General features: G+C 40.7%; 1 protein-coding gene across 6 annotated transcripts in view; it reads left to right on the plus strand.

The window, feature by feature from the left end:
- DNM3 (dynamin 3) overlaps window positions 1-26,813 on the plus strand; it is a gene marked incomplete at its 3' end in the record, with an annotated part of 461,945 nt that overhangs the window by 166,576 nt on the left and 268,556 nt on the right. For 3 of the 6 annotated variants that reach the window (XM_080942239.1, XM_080942240.1, XM_080942237.1), the window contains exons 11-14: window positions 3,709-3,795; window positions 12,518-12,588; window positions 23,767-23,818; window positions 24,626-24,655. In XM_080942239.1, coding sequence (XP_080798365.1) covers window positions 3,709-3,795; window positions 12,518-12,588; window positions 23,767-23,818; window positions 24,626-24,655 — 240 coding nt within the window. The remainder of the gene's footprint in view (window positions 1-3,708; window positions 3,796-12,517; window positions 12,589-23,766; window positions 23,819-24,625; window positions 24,656-26,813) is intronic. The other 3 variants (XM_080942242.1, XM_080942241.1, XM_080942238.1) reach the window with 1 other exon arrangement.

Raw genomic sequence — 26,813 nt, forward strand, 5'->3', positions numbered from 1 at the left:
TTTCAAGTGTTTCTTTTTCCTCCAGAGAAAAATGTGGTTAATACTGAAATTTTTATGTAGAGGTTCTCCCAAATAATTATACACAACCCTCCATAATACTTAAACTATTGGGCATAATTAAAGTGTAGTTTTGTACTTTTTCATTATAATGCTGCTTTCTCTCAAAATATGTATCATTAAAATTTTCTCAGAGCCAAACATTTAAGGCTTGGATTCTGAGAAAAAGATATGTTGTGTTATTTCTTTATTGAATCTTTACCATTTAAGAACAGTCCAGTGATTTAAGCAAGAAGAAATTTGGAAGTAATTTGCCATTTAATAAATGTATATTGTGACTGGAAGTTTTAGTCTCACTATGAGGGCATTAAGTCCTGAGGCATTCTTAGGAATGGCTTAGCTATTGGCTTCTTTGTGTTTCCTCTCATGCTTTTTGAGAACATTTCCCTTGTGTGACTATGTATTTGTATAGTTGACCAGCCACCCCAGAAGGTAAGATTCAACATCAGGTGCTCATAGGAAACATAGGACCAATGAATGGCAGCTGCCTAGTGAGTGACTGATATGTTTAAAATCAGGGAATATAACATTTCTATAACCAGTAGCAAAACGTTTTTTCCCTGATTCCTTATGAATAATTTACACAATATAAGTAGTTAATTGGAAATTAAGGTCTAAATATGGTGCTCTTTAGATCAACATTATTTAGGCAGCCATGATTAGAATTCTGTGCAATGTAGGCATTTAAATGAACACCTTGAGCGTTGTAATGATTTAAATGACTGTAGAAATTGTGATTGCACCTTAAGCAAGATACAGTAGTGAGGCAGATGGACCCGGAGCTGGCAATCAGGACGGAGTGTGTTTGAGAGCAGGAAGGAGGGTGGTACAAAGACCCGGGAATTCCTATGGAGTGAGCTAATGAGATGGAGGAATCAGAACCCAATCAGAAATCATTGTGAATGGCAGAGGACTTTGCTGTCCCCTTGTACATCAAAGGAACTGAGCACCACACGTGTAACCCCACCATGGAAATCTGCATTTTGCCGTATGACAGCTTCAGAAGCCTCCGCAGATCACGCACATAGCTAAGGTCATTGTTTCACGGTGCCTTTCAGTGGCTCTCATGGCTAGCATTGCCTGGAGTTGTTTCTCGTCCTCTGCCCCATCTCTCATTCTCATACACGTGAGGCCTGGGCTTTTATTGTTTTCCTTTTTTTTCTTTTCACCTTTATTCTTTTCCTTACAATTTAGTATATTTGTTTTTGTGTCAGTTGTTGGTACAAAACTACAGACTACTTTCGTGATAAAATTGAGATCAGTGGGTAGCAAGCTTAGAAAGTTGAGCACACACAATCATGTGTGCACACACACGTGCATACATGTATACGCATAGATGTACACATGTACATGAACACAATACCCTTTCATTTCTTCTCTCCCAACTTTCTACCACTGTCCTTCATTCCCTCTAAAATTGATGGCCTCTTTTTCTTTGATTATCAGCCTCATAGAAGATACTCTGCAGCACTGTCAAAATGTCAGAGGGAGGCTTGGCTGATTGACTCTCTGGAAGAGTGTTTCTGAAATGGGAAATTTATTTCTATCTTGCCAATAACACATGAAGTAAGATTTCAAAAGAATGTATATCTCAACATTCTGATAAGAATGCATTAATACCACCCCTCTTTCAGTGTGTGTGTGTGTGTGTGTGTGTGTGTGTGTGTGTGTATGTGTGTGTGTTTATGTATATATGGTGTACATTTGTGGAGAGGTCAGAGGACAACTTCAGATATTACCCACCTTATGTTTTTTGAGACAGGATCTCTTACTGGCCCGGGACTTGTCATGTAGTCTGCCCTTGCTAGCCAGTGAGTCTCAGAGCTCTTACTGTCTCAACTTTCCCAGGAGTGAGATAACAGACACGTGTAGCCATACATAGATTTTAGTGTTTACACATTTCTGGACACCAGACTTGGTCTTCATGCGTGTACAAGCGAGTGCTTTTCCTTACTAGGCTATGGAAATAGTTGGCTTTCGTGTTTTTTGAAAGCAGTATAAAAACACTCTACTATAGAAACCTCTGCAGAGGAGTAGATCTATATATCGTTAAAAGAGTCACTACTGTTAATATTGTATCATGCTTGCTCAGCTTTCCCTGTTCATATACAGTAGACTTGCCAATGTTTGAAACGCCAGCTTAGATCTGAGGATTGTAGAGGTTTGAGGCAGCTTGCCAGCTTCCAGCCTAGCCAAGAGTAAGCCCCAGGTTCAGGGAGCGAGTCTGCTTCAAAGAAACGGGAAGAAAGTTATGCTGTGCTAGTCTACAGGCATGTTCAGGTGTAAACACACTCTTTCATGCATAAGCACATACAGTCAGTCACATGGGCATTCATACATATACAGGCATTCAGATAAATACATCAATTAAAAACACAATTTGTAATGGCCACTTATAAATGGGTCTACTTTGATTTGTTTAATATCATTGGATAGTTAGGTATTAAGTTCCTGTTTGTCTCATTTTGCCATTCCGATTAATCTTGTAATTAAAATCTTTATGATTTTATCTCAGAATTCTGGGAGGTTGTTATGTTGAAGTGTGTGTGTGTGTGTGTGTGTGTGTGTGTGTGTGTGAGAGAGAGAGAGAGAGAGAGAGAGACAGAGACAGAGACAGAGACAGAGACAGAGACAGACAAAGACAAAGACAAAGACAAAGACAAAGACAAAAAAAAAATTGTGTGTGATTTGAGGTTCTTGGTAAATATTTCCAGCATTTTCCTCAGAGAGTTTGCCTTCATTGACTCTCAGCTAAAGCACCCGGGTCTCAGTGTAGCTTCACTTGTTGTCTTACAGAAATAATAGCAGCACCATAGTACCGACTCTTTCCTCTACAGCATCACTAATTCAGTTTAATGTTTACCTTCCCCTATGGACTGCTACATATTTACGACTTAAATCTGTTCTTGCCCGTTTGTATCATGTTCTTTTGTTACTCTTGGGTGTACATGCTTTCTCATAATTGAAATTTCTCATTTACTTGGAATAGCCATTGGTCTGTCCATTCCTCTCTACTTCTTCATGTTGCTACCTCTGTCAAAGCCACTATTTCTTTTCTGATTTTTTTTTTAGTAGCTAGAAAGTCCATGCATTTGCCCGGTGTCTTAGGGTTCCTGTTGCTGTACTAAAACACCATGATCAAAAACAGCTTGTAGAGGGAAGGGTTTGCTTTAGTTCTACTTTCTCATCACAGGCCATCACTGAAGGAACTCAGTCAAGGCAGGAAGCTGGAGGCAGGAACTGAAACAATACCGTGGAGGAGTGCTGCTTACTGGCTTGCTCCCCATGGCTGGATCCACTCACATCAATCATTAATTAAGAAAATGCACTACTGACTTGCCTACAGGCAAATCTTACAGAGGCATGTTCTTTATTATCGGCCCTTTTCCAGATAACTTCAACATTTGTTCAGTTGACAATAATCTATCTGGGATACTGGGTTTCTGCTTTATTTCTTAGACAACAACTCTGCTGGGTTTGAGGTATCTCTTCATAGATGACAGGGCTGCTGAGGTTTTTCTCCTTCAGAAGTTCATGTCTCTCTTTTGCTCTCAGAAAGAGCAGCCTCCGCAGTAGCACTCTGCACCTTTGCTTCTGTTTTTGTGGAACAGTCTTTGTGTGCTATTAATGCCAGACATGTTTTCTTGACAGCTGGCAAACTTCCCCAGACTTTGTGAAGAAACAGAAAGGATTGTTGCTAACCACATCCGTGAGCGAGAAGGAAAGACCAAGGACCAGGTGAGTGAGACCTTGTCTGGTGACCAGGTCCTTTGTGGGGAGTGGAAGGATTTTACCAAGGTTGGCTCTAGACATCAATGAAAAGACAGTGAAGCATATAAATTCATATTTACATTCTATAACTTATATATATATATGTTACTACTATACTAATATCTATTGCTGCTAAAATATAAACAAGAATTCAATTCAGAAGTCCAAAATTTTTAAATCAATAATAGAGTTCCAGAGCCAAGTATAGGGCTCACACACAATCTCAGTTCTTGGGAGACATAGGCAGAGGGATGGTCACAAGTCTGAGGCCAGCATGAGCTGCAGTGTCAGACTCTGTGTCCGTGAACAAATCAACAACTGAGCAGTCTGCCTCCCAAATAGTAAGCTCTTGTTTCCCTCCCACCTTCCATGACCATCGTGTGCCTTTCTAGCATATATATACAGCTCATGAATGACTAAGAATGCAGAAACAGAATGCATTTTTTCTTTGAGATGGATTTCTCACATATTAATGGGTGTGCATATGTGCTCCAGTGTATTAAAAATTTTTCTGAACGTTTTACTTACAGGTTTCTATGAGATTTCCTGTGAAGTGTATATTGAAGAAAGATGTTTAGGAAGGAATCCTTTAAACAGATCCACATGGCTTGTAAAGAATCGCCTTGGAAGAATCTTCAAACCCTAGCTCTCTGACTCTGAAAGATTATTTTTAAGGGAGGATACTTATTTGAGAAAAGAATAACAAATTCTGATGTCAAATAGCCTTTTCTTAGTTACTTATCAACATGATAGTGGAAAATACTGGCTTTCAAATGTTCTCCCACCACACAGCTGCAAGCATCGTGTGGCGGGAACACTGGACGTAGGCCATGTGCTCTCTCCCAAATAACAGCATGTTCTTGTGAAAATCGCCTCTTAGAACTGTTGTTTGTGGTTTCTTCCCCCTGGGCAGAATTGTGATGCCATTTGGTCTCTTATTCCAAGCGTTTTGTGACGGTCAGATGAGTGGAGGAAGGGAATAAAAGAAAAAGAGGATGAAAAAACAGAGAGTAGAAAGCACAGAAAGAGAGGCTCACAGCTTTCATAGTTAGTGAGGATGGAGGACGGAAGCAGGAAGTACAGGAATAGTGTTGGAAGCTTGGCAGGGATGTGTGAGGGACCAGTGAAAACCACTTCCCTGCTTAAGCTCAGGACTCATTGTTACTACTTTTTATCAGTGTGCTTTGAAAAATTAATTACCCACTATTTATAATTTCCACTTGTTTTCCAGCTTTTACAATCTTGGATAGCAGCCCAAAGTAGAGAATAGAGGTATTGTAACTTAGCCAGCATTAACTCACGAGCCAGTGAAAACGAAGCCAGGAACCAGACATATAGTCCCAAGCTAGAGGTCCCCTCTCCCCATGTAATGGACCAATAAAACTTAGCTGTATAAAATCTAAAGCACATGCCTGTAATTGCAGCCCTCAGAAAGCAGAGGCAGGAGAATTAGGAATTCAAGTTCATTCTCTGTTATGTAGCCAGTTCAAGGTCAGGTTGGGCTACATGAGAGCCCAGCTCAGCTTCATTTATTTCTCTGTGATAAAACAAGCTAGTTGAAAAGCAGCTTAGGAGAGAAAGGATTTTTTTTAGCTTGCAGTCCCAGGCCATAGTCTATCGATACAGAATCCCCAAGGTGCCAGGGACCGGAAGCAGCCCATTACATCATCCCCACAGCCAAGAACAGAGAGAAATAGCCATGTGGCTCTTCCTTGCTCAGTCCCACTAATCTGATTAGGGTCCTGACTATGAAATGTCTGTGTTCAGAGTGAGTCTTTCCACCTCAAATAACCAAGAAATGAACATCCCTCACCAACACGGCCACAGGCTAGCCTGATATATACAGCTCCTCACTGAGGCTCTCTTTTTAGGTGACACTAGGTTATATCAAGTTGGCAGTGAAAACTACCTATCACAGGCCTGGTCACAAGGGAATCAACTATACACATGATAATAAACAAATAAGATAGTACTTTAACTTGTGTTTTTAGGCTGTAACATTCAAATGATAATATACAAACTTAATTTACAGGGATCCTAAGTAAAAATAATATTAAGAAAAAATTTATATATTGTTTTAATCGTCTTTGTGACCCTATATAGGTCATTGTTGATATTTTCACATTGGCTTTTCATACTTCCTTTTTTTTTCTGTTTTGCTAAAATGACATGTTCAGTTTAGCGTTTGTTCTGGAACAACCAGGTCCCAGTGTCCAAGAACCACCCCCAAAGTTCATGAAACCGAAGAGTGTGAGCAGACAGGTCTACACTACACACACTTAAGTTTATCCTAGACTTTCTGACTGAAGCGTGTCCTGGCTTGCAGTGCCATGAGGTGGAGCCAAGGATTTGCATCAGAAGACATGAGCTTCCAAAGTTACCAGGACACAAGGCAGTACTTCTGGGCGGGATTTATTTATTTTATGCCATGCTAACGTCGAAGAGTCTGACACAGTATTGTCACAGTCTGGTCCGAACAGTCCTCGCAGCCTGATAGTGCTGTGTATGTATAACATGCTGAGAAGTCAGGTGAGAGTGTGTGGGCTGCTCTGAGGCAATCATAGTGATTAGGATTCAAAAAGGCTATGGTTGAGTCGAGTTGCTGTTGTGAAGTACACCAGGCTAACTCCTGTGCCACTGGGGCTCGAACTGTGGTTAAGACCGTGGACTCTGAGCTTAGACTACCTGGACATTAAGTCCAAGGTCTAACTCTTACTTTCTAAGTAGCACCTTATAAGTTGCTTGCATTCTTTTAAATTATTTAGTGTGTGTGTGTGTGTGTGTGTATGTGTGCATGTGTTTGTGTGCTCATGTATATGCATGTGTGCATGTATACATGTGAGTGTGGGTGCATTTGTGTGTATGTGTACATGTATGCATGTGTGTGTATGTGTACATGTATGCATGTGTGTGTATGTGTAAGTGTATGCATGTGTGTGTATATGTAAGTGTATGCATGTGTGTGTGTATACTTGTCTGTGTGTCTGTCTGTAGGTACATGTTTGCCATGACATATGTCAGAAGACAATCTGTGAGAATCAGTTCTCTCCATTAAGTTAATTATAAAATGATCAAGCTCAGCTTGATGACAAGTGTGTACCTGATGAGTTATTTCAGTGACCCAACTTGCAATGTATATATATTTCATCAATTTCCTCACCCTGGGGATAAACAATGATAGTTAACTGCTCATGGGCATTTGTAAAGATGATATGGAGTAATCCACACACAGCTCTTTGTTCTGGTTACTTACCCTTGCATCATTGTGAACATAATACACAACAGAAACAACTCAAGGGAGGGAAGCTGTATTGTGTATTTCCCCTCCCCCTACAGTCCCAATGACAAGTCAAGTTTCCATTCTACCAAAGTTTACTCTGGAAACCAGTGAGTTTGTTAGCCTTTCTTCCAGAGTAATGCGTCAGTAGCTTTAGGCAGGAGAATGTGTGACCTTAGAGTAGTCACTATAGAAGGACTTTATCCACTGTGGATGGTGATACCTCTATGGTTACAAAGGTGGAGTCCCCTCCCATAACTCTTCCCTAGATTTAGCCTCTATCCCAGTGGTTCTCAACCTATAGATCATGACCCCTTTGAGGTTGAATGACCCTTTCACAGGGGTTATTGAAGGTCATTGAAAAACACAGACATTTATATTACAATTCACAATAGTAGAAAAATTACAATTATGAACTATCAACAAAAATAATTTTGTAGTTGGGTATCACCACAACATGAGGAACTATATTAAAGGGTCACAGAATTACGAAGGTTGAGATTCCCTACTCTAGTCCTTCTCAGAGACTGAAAGGTCATGTGAAGTTAGTTAAAATTGCATACAACTGGTTGGAAGGGCTAACAGGATATTCAGGTAGGGGATTTATGACCCTCCCCAACCATCCCTCTAAGAGGAAAAGTAGTCAACAAACCTAGCTGTAATGATCCTTGCTGAGCAGGTGCAACCTAATTCCACAAACGGAGTAGTGTGACTCAGAGGGACTCACCCAAAGTGACGCACTTCTTCCAACCAGGATCCACCTCCAAATGTTAACAGTCTTCTACAATAATGCCATTATCTGGGGAACAAGCATTCAAAACAAAAGCCCACAGGAGACACTCCAAATCCAAACTACAGCAGTTTATAAAAATGCCAGGGTATACTATCCGACCCGAACAGTGTTAGGTTCCTTTTGGCTATGTCTGTAGTGATCCTGATTACCTAGGTGGCTGAATCTGGAGACCGCTTTCACATGTGGCCCTTTGTGAGCAGGATGCTGTAGAGGTAATTGTTGTTTATCAAGGGGAAGTCTAAGTGAGTTTGAAGTTTTATAGCCTGGATATCTGATGGGTGGAATCTGCCCAATACCCAAAGTATTCCGAGGCCCTACTGTTATCTTGTGCAACCACTTGGGTTTTCTCAAAGGGCTCTAAATACTTTAACAGCTACAGGTCTCTACCTGCCAATGTAAGTGAGCTTATTTTCCTTCACCCAAAGCATATTTTCCACATATTTTTCTTTTTTGCTCCCAATTCTTGCTGTGAATTGTACTAAAAGCAGCTAGCAATAAACCATACCATATGCCTGAACTCTATACTGTCTTGGAGTTCCCATAATGAATGACTGGTTCATTACTTTTTTAATTCAACCTTAAAAAATTTAAGACACAGGCCAAACATAGACCAATTTCTTGCCAGAATATATTAATTATACAATATAAAACATTCATTTTTTTTTAATCCCACATCTCCTGCAAACCAGTTCCAAAGGCCGAGGAACTACATGGTCAGTTGAGTCATGACGACTGTATGTCTCTAGTACCAATCTGTATTCATACTTTTGCATGATTGAGACTACAACATCTGAATAAACAACCTAAGGAGGGAATACTTCTGTTGATTTACGACTTCAAAGGATTCCAGTTCATCATGGTGGGAAGATATAGGGAAACCTCACAGTATGTTGTAAGGAGCATTAGACTGTGTCTATTCATATGCTGACAAACCAGGAAGCAAGAAGTGAAACTGGAACCAGAGTTGCATATAAATTGTCAAGGGCCCACCCCTTGTGACTTGTGTCAGATGGCTCTACAGCAAGGTTCCAGAACTTCCCAAATGGCAGCATGAAATAAGGGTGAAGATTTGAAGCATGGCCATGTGAGTAGCATTTTCAGATTAAAACCACAGAATCAACTTGAGCTGGTATTCACTTCTTGAGGCATGGTAGAGATGAGAAATAATGGCCCATTCTGATTGCAGGGATATCTCCATTTGTGTCTCTGATGTATTAATTGATCCATTCTCCAAGAGGGAGGTTAGAAATGGGATAGATGTCTCACCTTTTTAAAAAGTATATATATTCTCATTGGTGAGAGAGTAATATAAGCACATGAGTGAGTATATGTGTATATTTACTTGTATGTGAGAGAATGTATAAGCATTTATATACATACAGGTGTATATGTATGTGTGTGCACAAGTATATGCACAGAGTAGAGGAGAAGATGAAGTATTCTCATGTATTACTCTCCACTTGTTCTTTAGAGGCTCCTCTTTAGACTTTCAGAAGACCTTCAGAAGTCTCTGAATATGAGGCTAGTGCAGTGGTTCTCAACCTGTGGGCTGTGACCCCTTTAGGGTTGAACAGCCCTTTCACAGGGGTCACAAGTCACATATCTTGCATATCTGATATTTACATTATGATCCACAGCAATAGAAAAATTGCAGTTATGAAGTAGCAATGAAATTCATTTTATGATTGAGGGAGTTATCACAACGTGAACTGTATTAAAGGGTCACAGCATTAGGAAAGTTGAGCACCACTGGAGTAATGCTTTCTTGGCTAGGCTAGAAGGCAACAAGCTACAGCCATCTCCCTCTCTCTTGAGGTTAGGGTACAGGCATCTGTTGGGTTCCCAGACACCAGTCTTCATGACTATGCATCAAGTGCTCTTACCCATTGAGTCAGCTGTCCGGTTTCATGTTTTCCTCTTTAAGGAATAACCTGTGTGCCCATTCTGATATCCAGTCATCAGCTCTAGGAGCTTGTGGTTTTTCCTGGCTTAACCAGAGAAACACGTTTTGGAAACATAATCGTGTCATTTTGGAGAGACGTCCATTTGCATGCTGGGCAGTGAGCTGTCGTGAGCCTTTGTGCTACTGAAACATCTCATCAGAGTGCCCTGTTCCCTCAAGTCTCCATGTCTCTGCAATACTTTGAGACATTCCTACCATTTACTTTCTTTTTTTTTTTTAAACATAAACATTCTTTTTTTAAAAGATTTTTTATGTGAGTACACTGTGGCTGTCTTTAGACACAGGAGAAGAGGGCATCAGATCCCATTACAGATGGTTGTGAACCACGATGTGGTTGCTGGGAATTGAACTGAGGACCTCTGGAAGTGCAGTCACTGCTCTTAACCACTGAGCCATCTCTCCAGCCTACTATTTAATTTCTTTAAAAAAAAGTTTTTTGTTTTTTTGTTTTTTTTTTTTTTTAAATCCAAGTATTAACCACCCTTGCCCAGAAAACATCGAGGGTGGAAAAGAAATCCTAAAAGTAAAGACAAGAACTCATAAATCTGTAAGTTTTTTTTCTTAAAAGTCTTTAAAACATCACAGGCACCAGCTATTCCTCTAGCTACTTCTATATGCCTAACTGCACACCAAAGTAGTCTTTGTGAGTTACTGCTGCTATAAGGAGCAAATTTGTTTTCTTCAACCAGTATTCAGCAACTGGATAAAACACAGAAACTGAGAAAATGAGAAAAAAAAAAGTACCGTTTTCCTCATCCCCCACATGCAACCTAGCAGGTATTCTCGAGTGAACCCAGACTCTCAGTTTCCAGGAATATGAATGAGAACAGCCATAGCTTTTATTTCTCCAGCCTTTTCCTAACTGCAGTCCAAAGTTCAGGTGTATCTCTGCCTGGAGTGCTCACAGTAGCTGCGGGTTATGCTGGCAAATACGTGGACATTTCGATCTTTATGTTGGAACAATTTATTTGTACCTAAACATATTTTATAGGTATGGAATCTTGGCAAATGAGTGTGGGGAATACGATACCTATGATAATCTAACTTGATTTGTGGGAGAACAGAGGTAACATTATAGGTGAACTAGTAACATGACCCGAACCCTAGGTTTTATCTTCAGCACCAGAGATAGAAGCAGAAGGGTCAGAGATAGAAGCAGAAGGGTCATCCTTGCATTCACAGTAAGTTCATGGCTAGCCTAGGCTACATAAGACATCTCCCCGCCTCTTTGTTGTCTTTCTCCTCTTCATTTTCTTGTAAAAGAAAAAAAGGCTCAAAAATTTGTATAAGTATAAGCCAGGCAGAGGTTCTCTATCTTTTTTATTTTTATTTCTGCTTGTACCACTCCCATCTTGCCTTACTGTACACTTCCTCACAGAGAGGTCTTGCATATCTCTAAGCTGTATTTCACAAGCACCGAATAGTAAAACATATACCTGTGTTGCTTGTCATGTGTTCAATCCACTCCTTCATAAATCCCACTAATACCCATGTTGTTTGAGACACTGGTCCAGCACTTGGCCAGTCGCTAGGCACATTGCACAGAGGTCTATGCAGAGTATGTCAAATCTCCTCTGGGTCAAGTACTAAGTAGTGCTCTATAGGAAATGAGGCACGGCACACTGGCGGAGCATAATGTGGAGTAGCTGCAGCTGAATTACCAGGGAAGCATCTCTTGTTAAGATGATGGGTTAACTGAACTTTTGCTGAAGTTTTAGTTAGATTTCACTTCTATGAACCAGGTTCTGCATTTCTTTTTGTATTTATTTTCAGAAATATATGATATGATAAATAAAGTATTCATATTGCTTAAAAGACAGGAGCTCAAGAGATAGAATTGATAGAACTGAGGGATCAAGGACACACACACACACACACACACAAAACCATGGAGGCTCACTTAGACTGAACCACTGATCAAAGAGCATGCAGGGGTGGGTCCTACATCCCCACACATTTGTAGCAGATGTGCAGCTTGGTCTTCATGCATTTTCTCTAAAATTTGGAGCAGGGGCTGTCTAGGTCTCTATTCCGTGCTATTGGATCCTCTTCCTCCTACCTGGGCTACCTTGTGTGACCTCAGTGGGAGAGAACGTGCATAGTCCTGCTTGGACTAGATGTCCAGGGACTGTGCTACCCAAGGTGGGGCTTCCCCTTCTCTGAGGAGAAGGACAGGGAGTAATGGAGGGAGAGATTTGTAAGGGTGGACAGAGAGGAGAAGAGGAAGGGGGTTGTAATTAGGATGTAAAGTGAGTAAGAAGTGAATAAATTAATGAAATTTTAAAAAAGAAAGGGATATAAAAGGCCAAGAAAACCCAGGAATAAGATTGTTTACATATGCTTGCCTTTCTTAGAACGAAGCCTCTTCTTTAGAGGAACAGAAAAAGCTAGGTTTTGTGGTATGACAGCAAGCAGTACCTGTCTGTGAGCTACCGTGCTGTTCTCACATGATACTCAGGGTTGCCCACCACATGGATTTTTAACTAGAATATTTAGAGTGAAAAAGACTCCAAAAGGGAAAAGCTATGTGTTATTTTAATCAAAAGATCAATTTAAAAACCAAATACTGATAAATAACATGAGCAATGCTTGAATTTTAACCTATGAGAATTTTAAAGATGGGTTGTTCACAACAGTGATTCTCTCTGTCTTCTAGGTCCTGCTATTGATTGACATTCAAGTTTCTTACATTAACACCAACCATGAGGACTTCATCGGCTTTGCAAAGTACGTGAGATAACTGATCGTTGTATGTACTCCTTTAAAAAATACACACGCTATTAATTTCTACCACAGTAATACTTTCTTTTGACAGGACAGTCTGGGTCAGGGTAATTCTGACTCCATCTCCTAGAGCCCAATAGTTTTGGAGCAGGGAAATTTATTAATCTCTTGAGAAGAGACCGTAGTTGGGTCTCTTGTATAGCATATACAGTCATGTGTCTTCAGTACTCATTATATTTGGAGGATTATCTTCAGTTTGTACTTGAACTCCCACACCATAGATGAACAACAATGATTGCACGTTAAAATTTTAGGGTGATATTTTAATTCAATTAATGTCAAATATAATTCACCTTGTATCATATATCAAATAATATCAAGAATATTCAAGGTGGCTGTGGCAGTTCCCACTTGTAATCATAGTACTTGGGAAGTTGAGTCAGGAAGATTGTTGTGAGCTGAATTCTATCAGCTTGAGCTACAGAGTTAGAGCATGTCTCAAAACACAATAGAAACAGCCATATAAATAAAACCCAAACAAACAACCCATAATATCCAAAATAGTAAGCTGTTTGGACTTCCTTATACCACAATGAGGGTGCCTTAAAATTTTCATTTAAAATTTAGATGATCTGTTGGAGTGACTATTCTAGTCTTTATAAAAGTGTATAATTTATATACCTTTGTTAACATATTACTATTCTTTACAGATCATGAATACAGATAGTTATTCAACATGTTACATTTTAAGAATCTGAATTCGCTATTTTCTTTGCTTATCAATGGAACCAATATTTGCTATGTTTTAAAAATCTCCATTCTAGCTCTAACACAGCAATCAAGTCATTACAATCTAAAGACTACAAAGTAGAGCCTATTTTATATTAAGTATAAAATAAAAAAGTCTATGTGCTTTTATTTGAACTGCATGCCCAAGGACAGGGACAAAGGGAAATAAGACACACAGGATTATCAACCCAATTCGATCTAAACTAAGTGGTGGCCCGAGAGTTTTACAGGTTTGTATTAGGCAAGAGAATCTCAGCTATCCCTAGGAAAGCACCTCATCCCAATGTAAGCTGTCGTTTTCATGGCTGAAGTAAGGCTGTCAGTCATTCTTGATCTAGTGGCTCTCACTGTCTCATGTTTCCTGGCCATTCCCATCAGTGTGCTATGGGTGAACATCTCAGAGCTCCATGATAAACATGTTCCCTTACCCAGTTGCCCTCTCAGCTACACTGATCACTCCGATTCTGTATGGGGTGTCTACCACATGAGCCTTTCCTGTAGACATGTGCTCTCTCTTTTGGTCCCAGGGCCTTCCCCATTTCCTGCTCATTTCATTCTGTAAATCACTCAGCCTTCAGAGCACATCTCTCCCTCCTTGGTCTAGAAGGAGATCTGAGAATTCCTCACAGTTGCCCCTTCAGGAAGTCAACTCCAGGCAGCTCTGTTCTAGTTCCTATAGAGGAGACATAAAGACAGAGGCATGATCATCTGCCTTTCAGAGGGTTGTCTAATAAGTGGCAGGTATCTATGTAAGACATTAAAATGACAAGCTCTTCAATTGTCTCACTGGCTCCTCTGAGCAGTTTAAAAGATGAATGTTATCTGTACATCACTAGACATAACAGGAAGGCTGCCTTCAGTGTTGGTTTCTGTGATGGGAAAACACCCACTAGCATCTTACAAACATGTAGTAGCTATGTAAGTAAGCTAGATGCGGCATGTCAAAGTGAAAAAGGTTGTCATGTTGCTACCTCAAGGCATACTCCAAGTCAAGAAAATGGACCAAAATCCTAGTGTCTTTTGGAAAAACTCAAGGCTTAAAAGTATCACAGAATCTTTGTTACAATTTGAACTTTACTGAACTCTGGGGGTTTTTGTCCCTTGAGATATGGTTTCATGTAGTCTATGCTTGCCTCAAATTCTTTATGTAGTCAAAGATGACCTTGAACTCTTGATCTTCTTGCCTCTGCTTCACCACTGCTGAGTTTACAGGTGTGTGCAACCCTACCCAGATTTATTACTCCCTTTTCCCATATCAGTAGCCACCTACCCACCTACCACCTACCTACCTACCTACCTACCTACCACCTACCTAACTACCCACCTACCTACCCACCCACCTACCACCTACCTACCTACCTCCTACCTAACTACCCACCTACCTACCCACCCACCTACCACCTACCCACCTACCACCTACCCACCTACCACCTACCACCTACCCACTTACCACCTACCCACCTACCACCTACCTATCTATCTACCTACCCAACTACCTACCTACTCACCTTCCCACCTACTTACTTACCCACCTACCTATCCACCCACCTACCTACTAAGTCACCTAGCTACTACCTTCCTACCTACCTACTTACCCACCTACCTACATACCCACCCACCCACCTATCTCTGTCTATCTACCAATCGCCATCTGATTTTTGCTTTTTTTCTTTTGATAGGCTAGAGTTATTTCTTTTCCCAATAAATTTCAGTATATTTTTTGCCTCAGAGGCTACAAGGATGGATATATTATTATATTGATTTTTAGGTTTTTAAGGAAAATGTTCAAGTCTAGAACTTTTAGACACAGCCTTTGACGCAGTGTCTCTGTGATCCAGGGGATGGTTCTGATTGCCAATGAGTTGGGCTGTATTTTGTTGAGGGAAAAGTAAAAGTGCTGTTAAAACTTTCCCAGAAGATCAGAAAGCTGCATGGTTCTCCCCCAAAACTTTCTTTTAAAGAATCACTCTGGGAACCAGCTGCTAAGTAGTTTTTTTTTTCCCCTCTTACTGATTTAACGAACAGAATAAGGAATAATCTCTGTCTTATGTCCCTCTGAGGATTGTCAGAGGATATGTTAATGAAATTAGAAATTAGATGGAAATGTGTTAGTTAAGTTTTTCTGTCTCTGTCTCTCTCTCTCTCCGTCTCTCTCTCCCCTTCCTTACCTTCTGTCTTCACCCTCTACTTCTCTGTCTGTCCTGTTCTGCTCTCCCCCCTTTCCCTTCCCACACACAAAAACAAAATAATTTGATCACAAGACTCACTGTTATTTTTTTTAAATATGTGTTTGTGGTGTGTGTGTGTGTGTGTGTGTGTGTGTGTGTTATGTAGTACATGTCTGTATGTGGTATATAGTGTGTGGTGGGTTTGTGGGACCATGTGCCCATGCACACACATGCAAGGCCAGAGGATGAAGCTAGCTGTCTTCTATCACTCTGTGCCCGAACTGGAAGCTTTCCACTTCTGCTAGGCTGGCTGACCAGTGAGTTCCAGAGACCCACCTATTGTCGACTCCCAGTGCTGGGGTTACAGTGCCTGCAGCCATGAGTGTTTGTGTGAGTTGGGGCCGAGGATTTGAACTGAAGCCCCCATGCTTGCATAGCCGGTATTGTTACTTACTGAACTATCTCCCTAGCCATGTTGTTTTATTTTGTACTAAAGTTTATAATAACTTATGTATGATTGCCTCTGGAATATTTTTTAGATGCTAATTTCATTATTCCAAAGACAATACTTAATTTTCATTAATACGTGTTAACTACACGGTAATGGTTGTCAGTGTATGATTTCAATACACGACACACTCGATCAGGTTTAGCCTTTTTTTTTTTCTTTTTAGTAATCCTATCAAAGATAATGTTTCACGCTAAGAATCAAAGGTAAATGTTCTTTCCATTTGTATGTGGAAGACATTTAAGTGTGATGTGAGGTAATCATGGAGATGGGGAAATGTTCATTTCAAAATCACTTTGAAGGATTGTGGTATTTTGTGTGCTTTTAAAAATTAAAAAAATATGGCCGTAGCTATAAATTTTAAAGTTGGCAGGATTGCTGTTTCCTTCAAGGAAGAACAAATCAAGCCATATTTGAAGATAATTATGTAAGTATTTCTTAGTTCCAAAGATAGAAAAGAAAGGTCTAGGGCTGAAGAAAATAACATCCTGGTTCCTCAGGTTCCAGTGAGTTGTCACAAGAGTACCAGCTCTAAGGTTTGTGGGATAGTGACATATGTAGGCACATGTGACATTTGCAATGGAGCTGAGTTTTCATCTAAAAGTTCGTTGTTGATGATTTTTTTTAAAGAAAAAAAGAATGCTAAAATTAGACTAACATAATCTTAACTTTTAAGGTAGTGTTGGAACATCCCAGGGTTCTTTATACCACAGAATCTATTCTCCATTAAACAGCTTCTTTTTCCACCTCACAGTTGTTTGTTAACTGTGGGCCATAAAATATGTGCCATGTGTAATAAGCCTCGGTAAGCTCTGAAGAAGGCTGGTCTTGGAATTTCCTGGCTTCTAAAACTTGGTATTTCAACTATAACAATAATTTCTGAACCTAAAAGTTCAACATTTCAGATGAAAATATCAACTTTCCTCATGACTTAAGAGATTTTAACGTGTCCTTCTTTCTCGCTGGGGAAAACAAATCTCCTAAATTATATTTTCTTAGGTAACCTACCTCGCCTTTGCTATTTGAGAAAATAAGACCTGGGCCAGTTGTCTGTCAGCTCCCAGCATTCCCAGCAGTCACTGTTTGAACAGAAGGGCAAATGCCTTCGCCTAATGTCTTGGGAAGTGAAAGTTCAAATTCTTGTGCCCTTCTTGCATTCATTCTTGGACACAAATTGCCTCTGGAGTCCCTGAGATTTATGCAGTCTGTGGTTTAAGAGGACTAAAGCTTCAGTCATGGGCCATTAAAGACACATCCCCCCACTGTAAGCAGCAGACCCCAAGGTCAGTTTAGCTTCCCGTCTGCTGAGGAGATCTGAACACCTGTTTTCTCACACTTGAAAGGATACAGTGAACTTACTTCAGATCTTGTTATGTGAGCACCATGAAAATTCTGGGGGCTGGGACCCTCACTGTGTCTCTTTCCTGATCCGAGGAAGGCCTCTGTTGCTATTTATCAAAGGCAGTGAGTTTAAACCTTCCACCAAAACGCCAGGGCCAGCAGCAGAGCCTTTCCCTGCTGCATTCTTTTATTCATGTTTCCCGGCAGCAAAAATAACTTCTAGAGCAATGATATTCCTTGTTCCTACTCTTTACACAAGAGTGTTCCCTCTCCTGTGCAGTCGGAGTTTGGCTACCAGGGTCTAATAAAGGGCTTTGGGGGGTTTGTTTTGTTTTTGACTCATTTCCAAGTTTAGGAATAAAATGTTTGAATGTTTGCTCCCTGACTGGGATGGTTATCAGGTAGAACTCTTAAGTTTGGGCAACTTGAGAAGACATTGAAAGTATCACTCCTCTACGTTAGCATAAAGAATGCAAAAAGTGGGAGAAAGAGCCTTCCCAAGGGAAGAGCACGCTGATTGGTTACCCATTGCCAAATGACCAGCCCTGAAAACATGTATACACATAACAATGTGCACACTGAGCAAGTTGTAGATTTGTATTTAGAAATATATATATGCATATGATTACATGTATGTATGTGGCAACAATGAATTAAAAAAAGGTCATGAATTTGCAAGAGAGCAAAGATGGGCATATGGATAGTTTGGAGGGAGGAAAGGGAAAGGGGAGATTATGCAATTATGTTAAAATCCCCCCAAAATAAATAATTTTTTAAAATAAGAAGCATCACCCATTCAAGCGAGTTATAAAATCCAAGGTTCCAAGCATCATTTTATAAGTGGGTTTTTATTCTGAAACCTGTTTTAGAATTTAAATTTTTGATTTTATGGAGAATTCTGTGTGAGCACTGTATATTTCTACTTACCCTTCTTTCCTCCCCAATTTGTCCTGTGCTCCCCAACTCCCTCTCAGACTCATGACCTCTTCAAGTGTTTTATATAAGCACCCATAGTCTTATGGAGCACACTTAATGTTACTCATACGTGCATTTAGGACTGGCCAGTCGGGATTGTATTACCTACCACAGAGATTATTCCTGGGTAAAACAACTTTCCTTCTTTCAGCAACTGTAACCATCAAAGGTTTGGGCCCTGTGAGTTTGCTGCCATTCAGGTTATTAGCACATCAGGTGGTGGTGTGCTCCCGCAAGTCATATTCAGGCAACCACATTGTGCGATTTTGTGGGTGCAGCTTTCCTGTTACAGAGGGACACCCTGACTTAACTCCAGAGCCCATGCCTCTGGTGGATTCAGTGTCCCTGCTTCAGCTGAGCCCCTTTAAGCTGACTTGGAGTCCACTCACCTTCTCTTCTCCCCCTTTGATCTTTCACTTTCTAACCCCCTACAGTCTGGTCTCTGCTGCCATGGACAATCTGTCATTTGACACCCTTGAGTACTCCTTATTGCCTGGGTCTGGCCCTTTGCTTCAGTGATCTATGTTTTTCCACACACTCTGTTCTGGTTTTCCTCTTTCTACTCTAGCCTCTTTTCTTCAGCCATCTTTAGGGGCTGCCCATCCTCTGCTGTTTCTCTTCCCTAGACTTCCTTTTTTAGTCATTGCATTATGTCTGACCAAACTCCCTGGATGCTTGATTAGCAACTCTGCTGGAAGATTCTGAATTCAGACCTTCGTCTGGGATTTATTTTTTCCTGAACTACTCATGATGTTTGGCCTCCTACTGAATGTTCTGCTTCTGTGTACAAGAGAAGCCTCAACCCAGAATCCCCTGAAGGCCTCTGTGTCAAAGCCTTCTTGTGGATGCTCCCTCTGTTGCTTGAACTGGAAATTGGACGTCAGTCTGGTCTTTGTATTTCCCCCCCCCCCACCCTATTTTTGTCAACTCTATTTGGCTTTATTTCCATGTCATGTTGCTGAGTTTGACTCTTGTCAGCCATCGCTGCTTTACCAAAGTTTTTCTTTTAGCGGTTGGGCTGCTGCACAAGGTCCCCTTTCTCCTCCCTGATCCTTTACACTCTTTTGGGATTTCTCCACTGCTTCCAGGATAAAGTCTGAATTCATTAGCATGTCTTCCAAAGTCTTCTATCCCTGTCTTCTGCTTCTAACCTCAGCTTGGTACATACATGGTCATCAACCCTCTCTAATCTATCCCCAACTTTATGTTCCAGCAAGTTTGACCATTTTGTATTCCCCAACTAAATATTACTTTACTAAATGCCTGTACTATGGTTCTTCAAGGTATTTAATTTTTTGGGCTAAACATAGATAGTTTGATTATACATAAGCATGGCATAAATATTAAATCCCAAAAGTGCTTCTTAAGGAGCTAGCACGGTGACTCAGTAGGCAAAGGTGCTACCGCCAAGCCTGACAGCCTGAGTTCAATCCCCAGGACCACATGGTTAAAGGGGAGAAGTAAGTCCTACAGATTGTCCTCTGACCACCACACATGCACGGTGGCACAGGGGCAGTCACAAACAAACACACCAACAATGTATTTCTTAAGAAAGTACCTTCAACTTTGTGTTTGGTGTTATCAATAGAACAATGGTAGAAGAAATAAATTGCATACAGCACACCATCTGCTAACAAAGTACAAACGTTGCTGGAGCAACAGCAAAATCCTACCCGTGCCACCAGCCTGGCCACACAGTATGGGCACAAGCTCAAGGCGTTAGTGCTCATGGCAAGGAGCGATAACGGGAGACATCTCAGAAGACAGGATCCATAAAGGGGACTTGATTTGACTGTGAATGTGGAGGAGAATTGCAACATCTGACAGCTGGGCTGGGCTGACTGCCTCCTCTTCTTCTGGCTTTGGAATCAATACTGCCCATTTCAGGGAAGTAATTTCTACAGAAGCAATTCTTCAGCCATACTACTTTCTGGCTTAGAAATACTATATGCCATCTGCTGTTCTTTGATGGCCAAATTCTCTGTAACTGACCTCAATGTAAACTTATTGGTCTAGAAGAATCTTAAGGTCATTTACAAACTGAATCCATGAATTCACCATCCAAGTTTTACCCGAGGCTTCCCCGAATCCTCCTCTCTCCACACCCTGGTTTCGCTTAACAGCCCCCTTGTGGAATACAGTGGATGCATTCTTGTATTAAAATTCACATTTTAAATTCAGGTAAAAGTCTCAGGACAGCAGACTGAAATAGTGATCCTGGTGTCTGAGTGTTGCCAGCAATCTCCATGTAGAGGACTTGGTTGATGAATGGTCACATGCATCCTTGGCACAAGCTTCTGATATTTCTCTCTGTGTTGTTCACGGAGGAGCACACGAGGGAAGAAGGAATGCATGGCTTCTTTTGTTTGGATGCCTTCTAATGGGCTCTTCATTTTTATAAAAATTTCAATGTCTTATTATTTACTTTAAAGATCATCATGTCTCAAGCATAAGTGTAATAGGCTGAACACAGTTTTATGCTGCAGTATCTAGCAAAACTGCACAATGAAACATGCTATATATGCATATATATATATATATATATATATATATATATATTATCACATTTGGTTAAAAGAATGATACCTCTTTCATTTCTATTTCTTCAATGTTGCTGCACTAATTTTTTTGATTTATGTCAAATTAAAACACTGTGTATGAGCATATTTTAGATGATAGCTGTGATAACCAAGTATGCATTCATATCCAAGAATATATCTAAAGACTCAAATTAACTTGAATTCTTTACATGTTCTATTATGAACACATCTCTTAAATAATTCAACAACTTAGTAACCAAGAATTATGATAATGGGAGTGTTAATTAAATAGCTTACATTTTTATTATTTATGGAACAACTGTATAAACCCAAGTATATAATTACCAGCCATATGTTTAAATTTATAGGGGCAGTTGCTGACAAAAAGGTATTCATTGGGTACAAAATAATGGTAGGTAGTTTTTACTCTAACCCTAGTATTTTAGATTGACTCATAAGTAAATCTGTTTGTCCTCTATGACTGTGTAAGTGGTAGATAGTAAACAAGTGTTGTTCCTTACAGGAACACTGTTGGCAAAAACACCCTTTATCTAACATTGCTAATAAGCTCCAAGATAAACTGTGGCTCAAGGGCATTCGGATCTAGAAGGTGCCTAAGAAGGCTGTTCGTCTTTACCAGCGGAAGCATCCTTGCCTACCTGTAGGAAGTCTGAGGTTCAATCTCTAACACTGCAGATAACCCCATCAGAAACCAAAACTAACTACCCAGACAGACAAAACCTTGACCCCCCCCAAAAAAACCAACTCATCCAGTCCAGCAGCATTCTCTCTCCAAGTCACCAACACCCCCAATAATTCATACCTTCACACTTTGCCCCACTGTGGTCCAAGTGTGTCAAGCTCTGCCTAAGGTTAGATTCTGTCCTAAGTTCTGCTCCCTTCCCTTTCCCTGTGTTATTCTAAGAGAATCTATACTTAACATAAAGTCCCCAGGAATTTATTTAAAAATGCTCAGTTCTGGGTCTATTGTAGCTTCTAAGTGATCATACTAATAAGAGGTCTGTTAAAGGCACATCCCCTTAAAAACACAAGGCATGCTCACACTGCAGTAGGAATATTCCTGTTTATTTCTAGAAAATGGGTGAGCCCAGGAAGGCCCTGCAAAGGTGACACTGGAGAGACAATGTAAGAGAGAGGGACTCAAGCTCAAGGGGAGTAGTATTTGAGACATCCAGTGTGCCAGGTTTGGTAGGCAGCCAGAGGGCAGTGTGGGCACATGGGATCCTGGCCACACACACAGGCTGGCTTTCCCACAGGTGCTTACAAAACACTGAGAACTCTGGGCTGAGATTCCTTACAGGAGTGACTGAAAACAAATGAGGGGAACTGGTCATTGAGCTAAGAATGATAAAACTAAGCCAAAGGCAAGAAGGACCCTAAAGTCAGTACATTAGTAGTAAAAAGCAAAAGCCCACACAAAATACCTTCAGCAACCAGAAATACAGTGTTACCTTTCACCGCCCACCCTGCCCAGCCTCAGCGGAGTGCAGTGTGTAGTTTTCCTGAGTCTGAGCGGAGGCAAGCAGCTTAAATATATCAGAGGAGATTGGAAAAATCTGCTACTTTGAACAACTGTTCTAAGTGGGTTTTTGATTTCTATCTTGCTACTGAACCATAACATCCAATCACTTTAAGCAGACAGCTCGCGGCTTTAATCTGTCTCTTTTTTATTTCAGCTCATTTCACCGTTAACTTTAGATGAACTGACAGAGGACAGGCAACTGTTAGTCCTGCCAGAATACCCGAGATGAGCTATGCTTTCTTATGATAGATCTAGGGATCTACCAAGGCAAAGCCTTCGTTCTTCTGAGAGCTAGAATATCATCACGCTTAACAGTGTAGGCCCTGGGACTAAGTTGTTAGGAGTGACAAACGACTTTAACCTTTCCCTGTGTGCTCACTGTGAAGTGAGGCGGTATAACACCAGTCTCAAGAGACTTTTCACTCAATAGATAGCCCGCTGCCATGTTTGTTACAGGTCCTCTGTAAGCCCTGGCCTGAGGATAGAGCAGTAAGCAAAACAGACAAGAGTCTCCTGTCTTCCAGTCTGATGTGGAAGGGTGTGTGTGGATAAGCAGACACAAAACCAACTTCAGCAGGTTGGAAGGTGAAATATCACAGTGAGAAAGACAGTGAGGGAGCTGGATTGGGGGGCTGTCCCTGGAGGAAAGCACAGACCCACTTTTATATTGTGACCAACTTAGGCCTCACTGTAAAGATAAGTTTGGGCTAGCAGTTGAAGAGACATTAGATACCTTGCAGAAGTATAGGAGAAATATCTTTAGAGCAGTAAACTAGCATGTGCAGTGCTAAGTGGCTCAGCCTAGGTCTTGGTGACTGGACCTCACCACTGGGTGAGTGGGGAGTGGTGGGGGAGGGAAGAGGATCCGCATCAAAGTGGCAGCGAGTGGGCATCAGCAGGGTAGGGCCCTGAAACCTATGGCAAGGACCTTGGCTTTGGCCTTTGACAGGAATGGTGCTGGCAGAACTAGAGAGTACTGACCAAGAAAGTGATACACATTACAGACTGTGCGAATAAAGTTACTAGTGCAGGGAAAATGTCTCCCTACCCACCACCACATCTATTAATGTAGGGGTTTTTCTCCCACATGGAGTAATTATAGTTTTTGTTTCTGGTTGCTAATTGCTGTGAGAAATCCCCCTGGGTTGTTTTATCTTCCCGAATTAGACGGACCTGGCTCGATGCTGTTACTTCTGCCTTGAGGGTTTTGTTTGGTTTTGTTTTTAAAATGTGTAATGTATTTTAGTATCTGTTACTTGTTCCGGAAAAAAAAAAAGTCTGAGTTTCTTCAGTGCTGCTCTCCTTTGCTTTTCTCAGTGCTCAGCAGAGGAGCAGTCAGGTTCACAAGAAAAGCACAATTGGAAATCAGGTAGGAACCGTGGAAGCAACCCAGTGCACGCATGCCCAAAGCATTGGAACTAAACTGCCTGACAGCTTTTTTTAAATGCAAATTAATCTTATGTAGGCTTTGCTAAAGGTGCAGCCTTTTGTTTTGTTTTTGCTTTATGAGTTTTTGGAGCGAATTTTGCATTTCCTTCTGGCTATATTTTTGCAGCTAACCCTACCGCCTGACCTTTCGTAAACTCCTGCTACTTGCTGTGGGTCTAGCATTAGACTCTTTGTGTCCCTCTTTCGCTTGCTTCCACTACCACCGAACTTAATTTAACCTTGAACCTCGGGGTGGTTCAAGGTTAAAAATACGGTGAGTAGTTGCATGGGTTCCGGGTGCTGCTGGCTAGTTCACACGTTTGCACAGCTTGGTAACAGTGAAGGGACAGCTCAGAAAGAAGGCAGTGTTGGGTTTAATCTCTGCCGTGCCAACTTTCTATTGGCTAACAATCATGTTGATTGAGTTTTTTGAGCTTTGGGGCTGACCAGCTGTCTCTGACTAACAGCGCTCTGCAGAGATTGCATTAACTCCGACAGTTTGCTCTCTCTTCTGTGTTTTATGTGATAATGAATATTCGCATTGTTATTTCTTTTCAAGTCAAAACAATGATGATCATTTTTAAAGCATTTTTTTTTAAACTCAGAGGTACAATTATTGAACAAATTGAAACCTCTGCTCTAGAGGATTTTCCCCCATTGTTTTGAAAGGAGAAGATGTAATAACAGACTTTATTTTAAAACTTTTCTCTTTTTTTGAACTAAAGCATATAATTCTTTGCTATTTCAGGGAACCAATCTTCCGCCTTCAAGGCAAATTGTACGAGCTAAGTTCTGTAAGCTTTACTGTTGCTTTTTTTATTTAGCTTCCCAAGGGCACAGTTTGTCTTTAACTGATTAACTCAACTAGCGCCTGCTACTAATTTTTTTTTTTAAACTTAGGTTTTCATGTTATTAACACTCTAGCACTGAAATAAAACTCCTCTTTGGAGGGTCATCCTTCACTGCTAATAACTCGCTGTGGTTGAAAGGTATGAACTAGTAACCCCTACAATGCTGTTATAATAAACCCTTCACCTGGTGGGTGCTTGGATGTTCCTCTAATTTTAATGGGCCTTAAAATCATTAAAATCATTAACAATCTCCCCCTCTATCCTCTTCTGCTTTATTGTTTTGAGACTTAAGCCTTTCTCTTTCCCACATATAATAATTTCAGTAAATGTACCTGATGCTTCAAAAAGGTGGGTGAACACGGATGATCTGACTTTGATATCATGATTTGTAAGCTTGCCCGATTCCAATTATTTGTATGTTTTAACGAATAAATCCCGGGGGGGGGGGGCAAAAGCACACTGCTTTTAAAAAACATGGCTGCAGACTTGACTCTTCTAAGATGGCCTCTCTACGTTTTACAGAAGCATGATCAAATGACTACAGAGGGCTTAGAAGGAAACGGTGTTCTCAGTTGTGCTATGAAGGGAATAGGATTGTCCTTCCAGCTGCGCAGGTTGAGGAGGTGACAAACACAAGCTTTGGTGTTTCTGAGTCCAACTTTAATCATGCCCCTTCCTAGCCACAGGACTTTATCCAAAACGATCCTAAGTTTGCTCAAATATGTGACAGGAGGAACAGAATGCATCTCTGGAAGGTTATATGAGGAGGCGTGCAAGGGCATGAGGTGGATTGTCAAGAGTCAAAGGCCAGCCTGACAAAATAGCGAGATCGATCCAGTGCGACTGGGCTACAAAAGAGACTCTCCACTAGGTGATTGTGAATGTCAGAAACAATGTGAATAAAGACGCTTCCACATCCAAGATACATGCACGTCCTAGAAAGAGTACAGTCCTTGCTCCCAGAAGGCATGTGCTACTTGGAACATATATATGAAAATGTATAAAGTTTGAGAAAATTATAGATGTTATAAGATAAGGATAAGGGAGCAGTTGGAAAATTAAAAGTTACAACAAATTATTTCAAAGCCCACAATGTCTAGATTGTGGCTTGGTGTGACAGGGTTTTACCTAAAAACATTCCCTCACGGTCAGTAGACAGAGGTAGGAAATAGAATAGTGTCATGGCCTGGAAGCCTACTTTCAATTAGATCTGAATTGTTGGAGGCTTGGAACTGTTCTCAGGGGATCTTTAAATGCTGAAGTCATAGCTGTGTTCCTATTGACTTCATTTTTGCCAAGAACATCAAACCTCACCCATTATGGAGGTTTTATAACCCAAAATAACAGAGTTGGGTGCATGTTGGAAAATAGTACTCCAAACTCTTAGGGTCACTCAAGTCTTAGAAGTCAAAATAATGTTAGCTTTAGAAAAACAGTGTGTATACAATGTCATGCAGGACCCAACACTTCCCTGTGTCCTGTCATCCAGCATATTCCATGCATGTAGTGTCACAAGGTAATAGGCAGACTAAATCAAAGTGGTAAATATCAACTTTTAGGTTAGATTTTGCTGTCAATTAAAAGAGTACTCTCAATTTGTAAATATTACCTTATGCATCTCAATAAATTATTTCCCAGAATCAAATGCCACCATTTATAACACATGACAACATATTTAAGAGGATCTTTTATGGTTTTCCTGCTTAGCAGAGATACACTATTACAACTTAAAGTTGTTTTCTTTATGAATCTGGGTATTTTATGTTTACTTGCATTTATGTACAAATAGCTTGCCTATGAGGTGGCACATAGCCCAGGGCCTTAGTTCCCAGCCTTCCCACTGCCACTCCGTGTGTGAGAAAGCCGAAAGGTGCCGCAGCATCTCTTAAGTGACACATCCATTCTTCAGTCCCCTCAAGACTCCAAGGTATGAGGCAAACGTGGTAACCAACATGCAACAGGAATAACACAGGGCCCTACCCCACTCAATTTTATCCACCTTGACATGTTAGCAGTCCTACACATCAATGCCAGCGTGTACCAGCTAAAATTATAATCATGCAGTTTGCAGAACGTTGGGCTTCT

This window comes from Micromys minutus (genome assembly GCF_963924665.1).
Source record: "Micromys minutus genome assembly, chromosome: 1".
Lineage (NCBI taxonomy): Eukaryota > Metazoa > Chordata > Mammalia > Rodentia > Muridae > Micromys > Micromys minutus.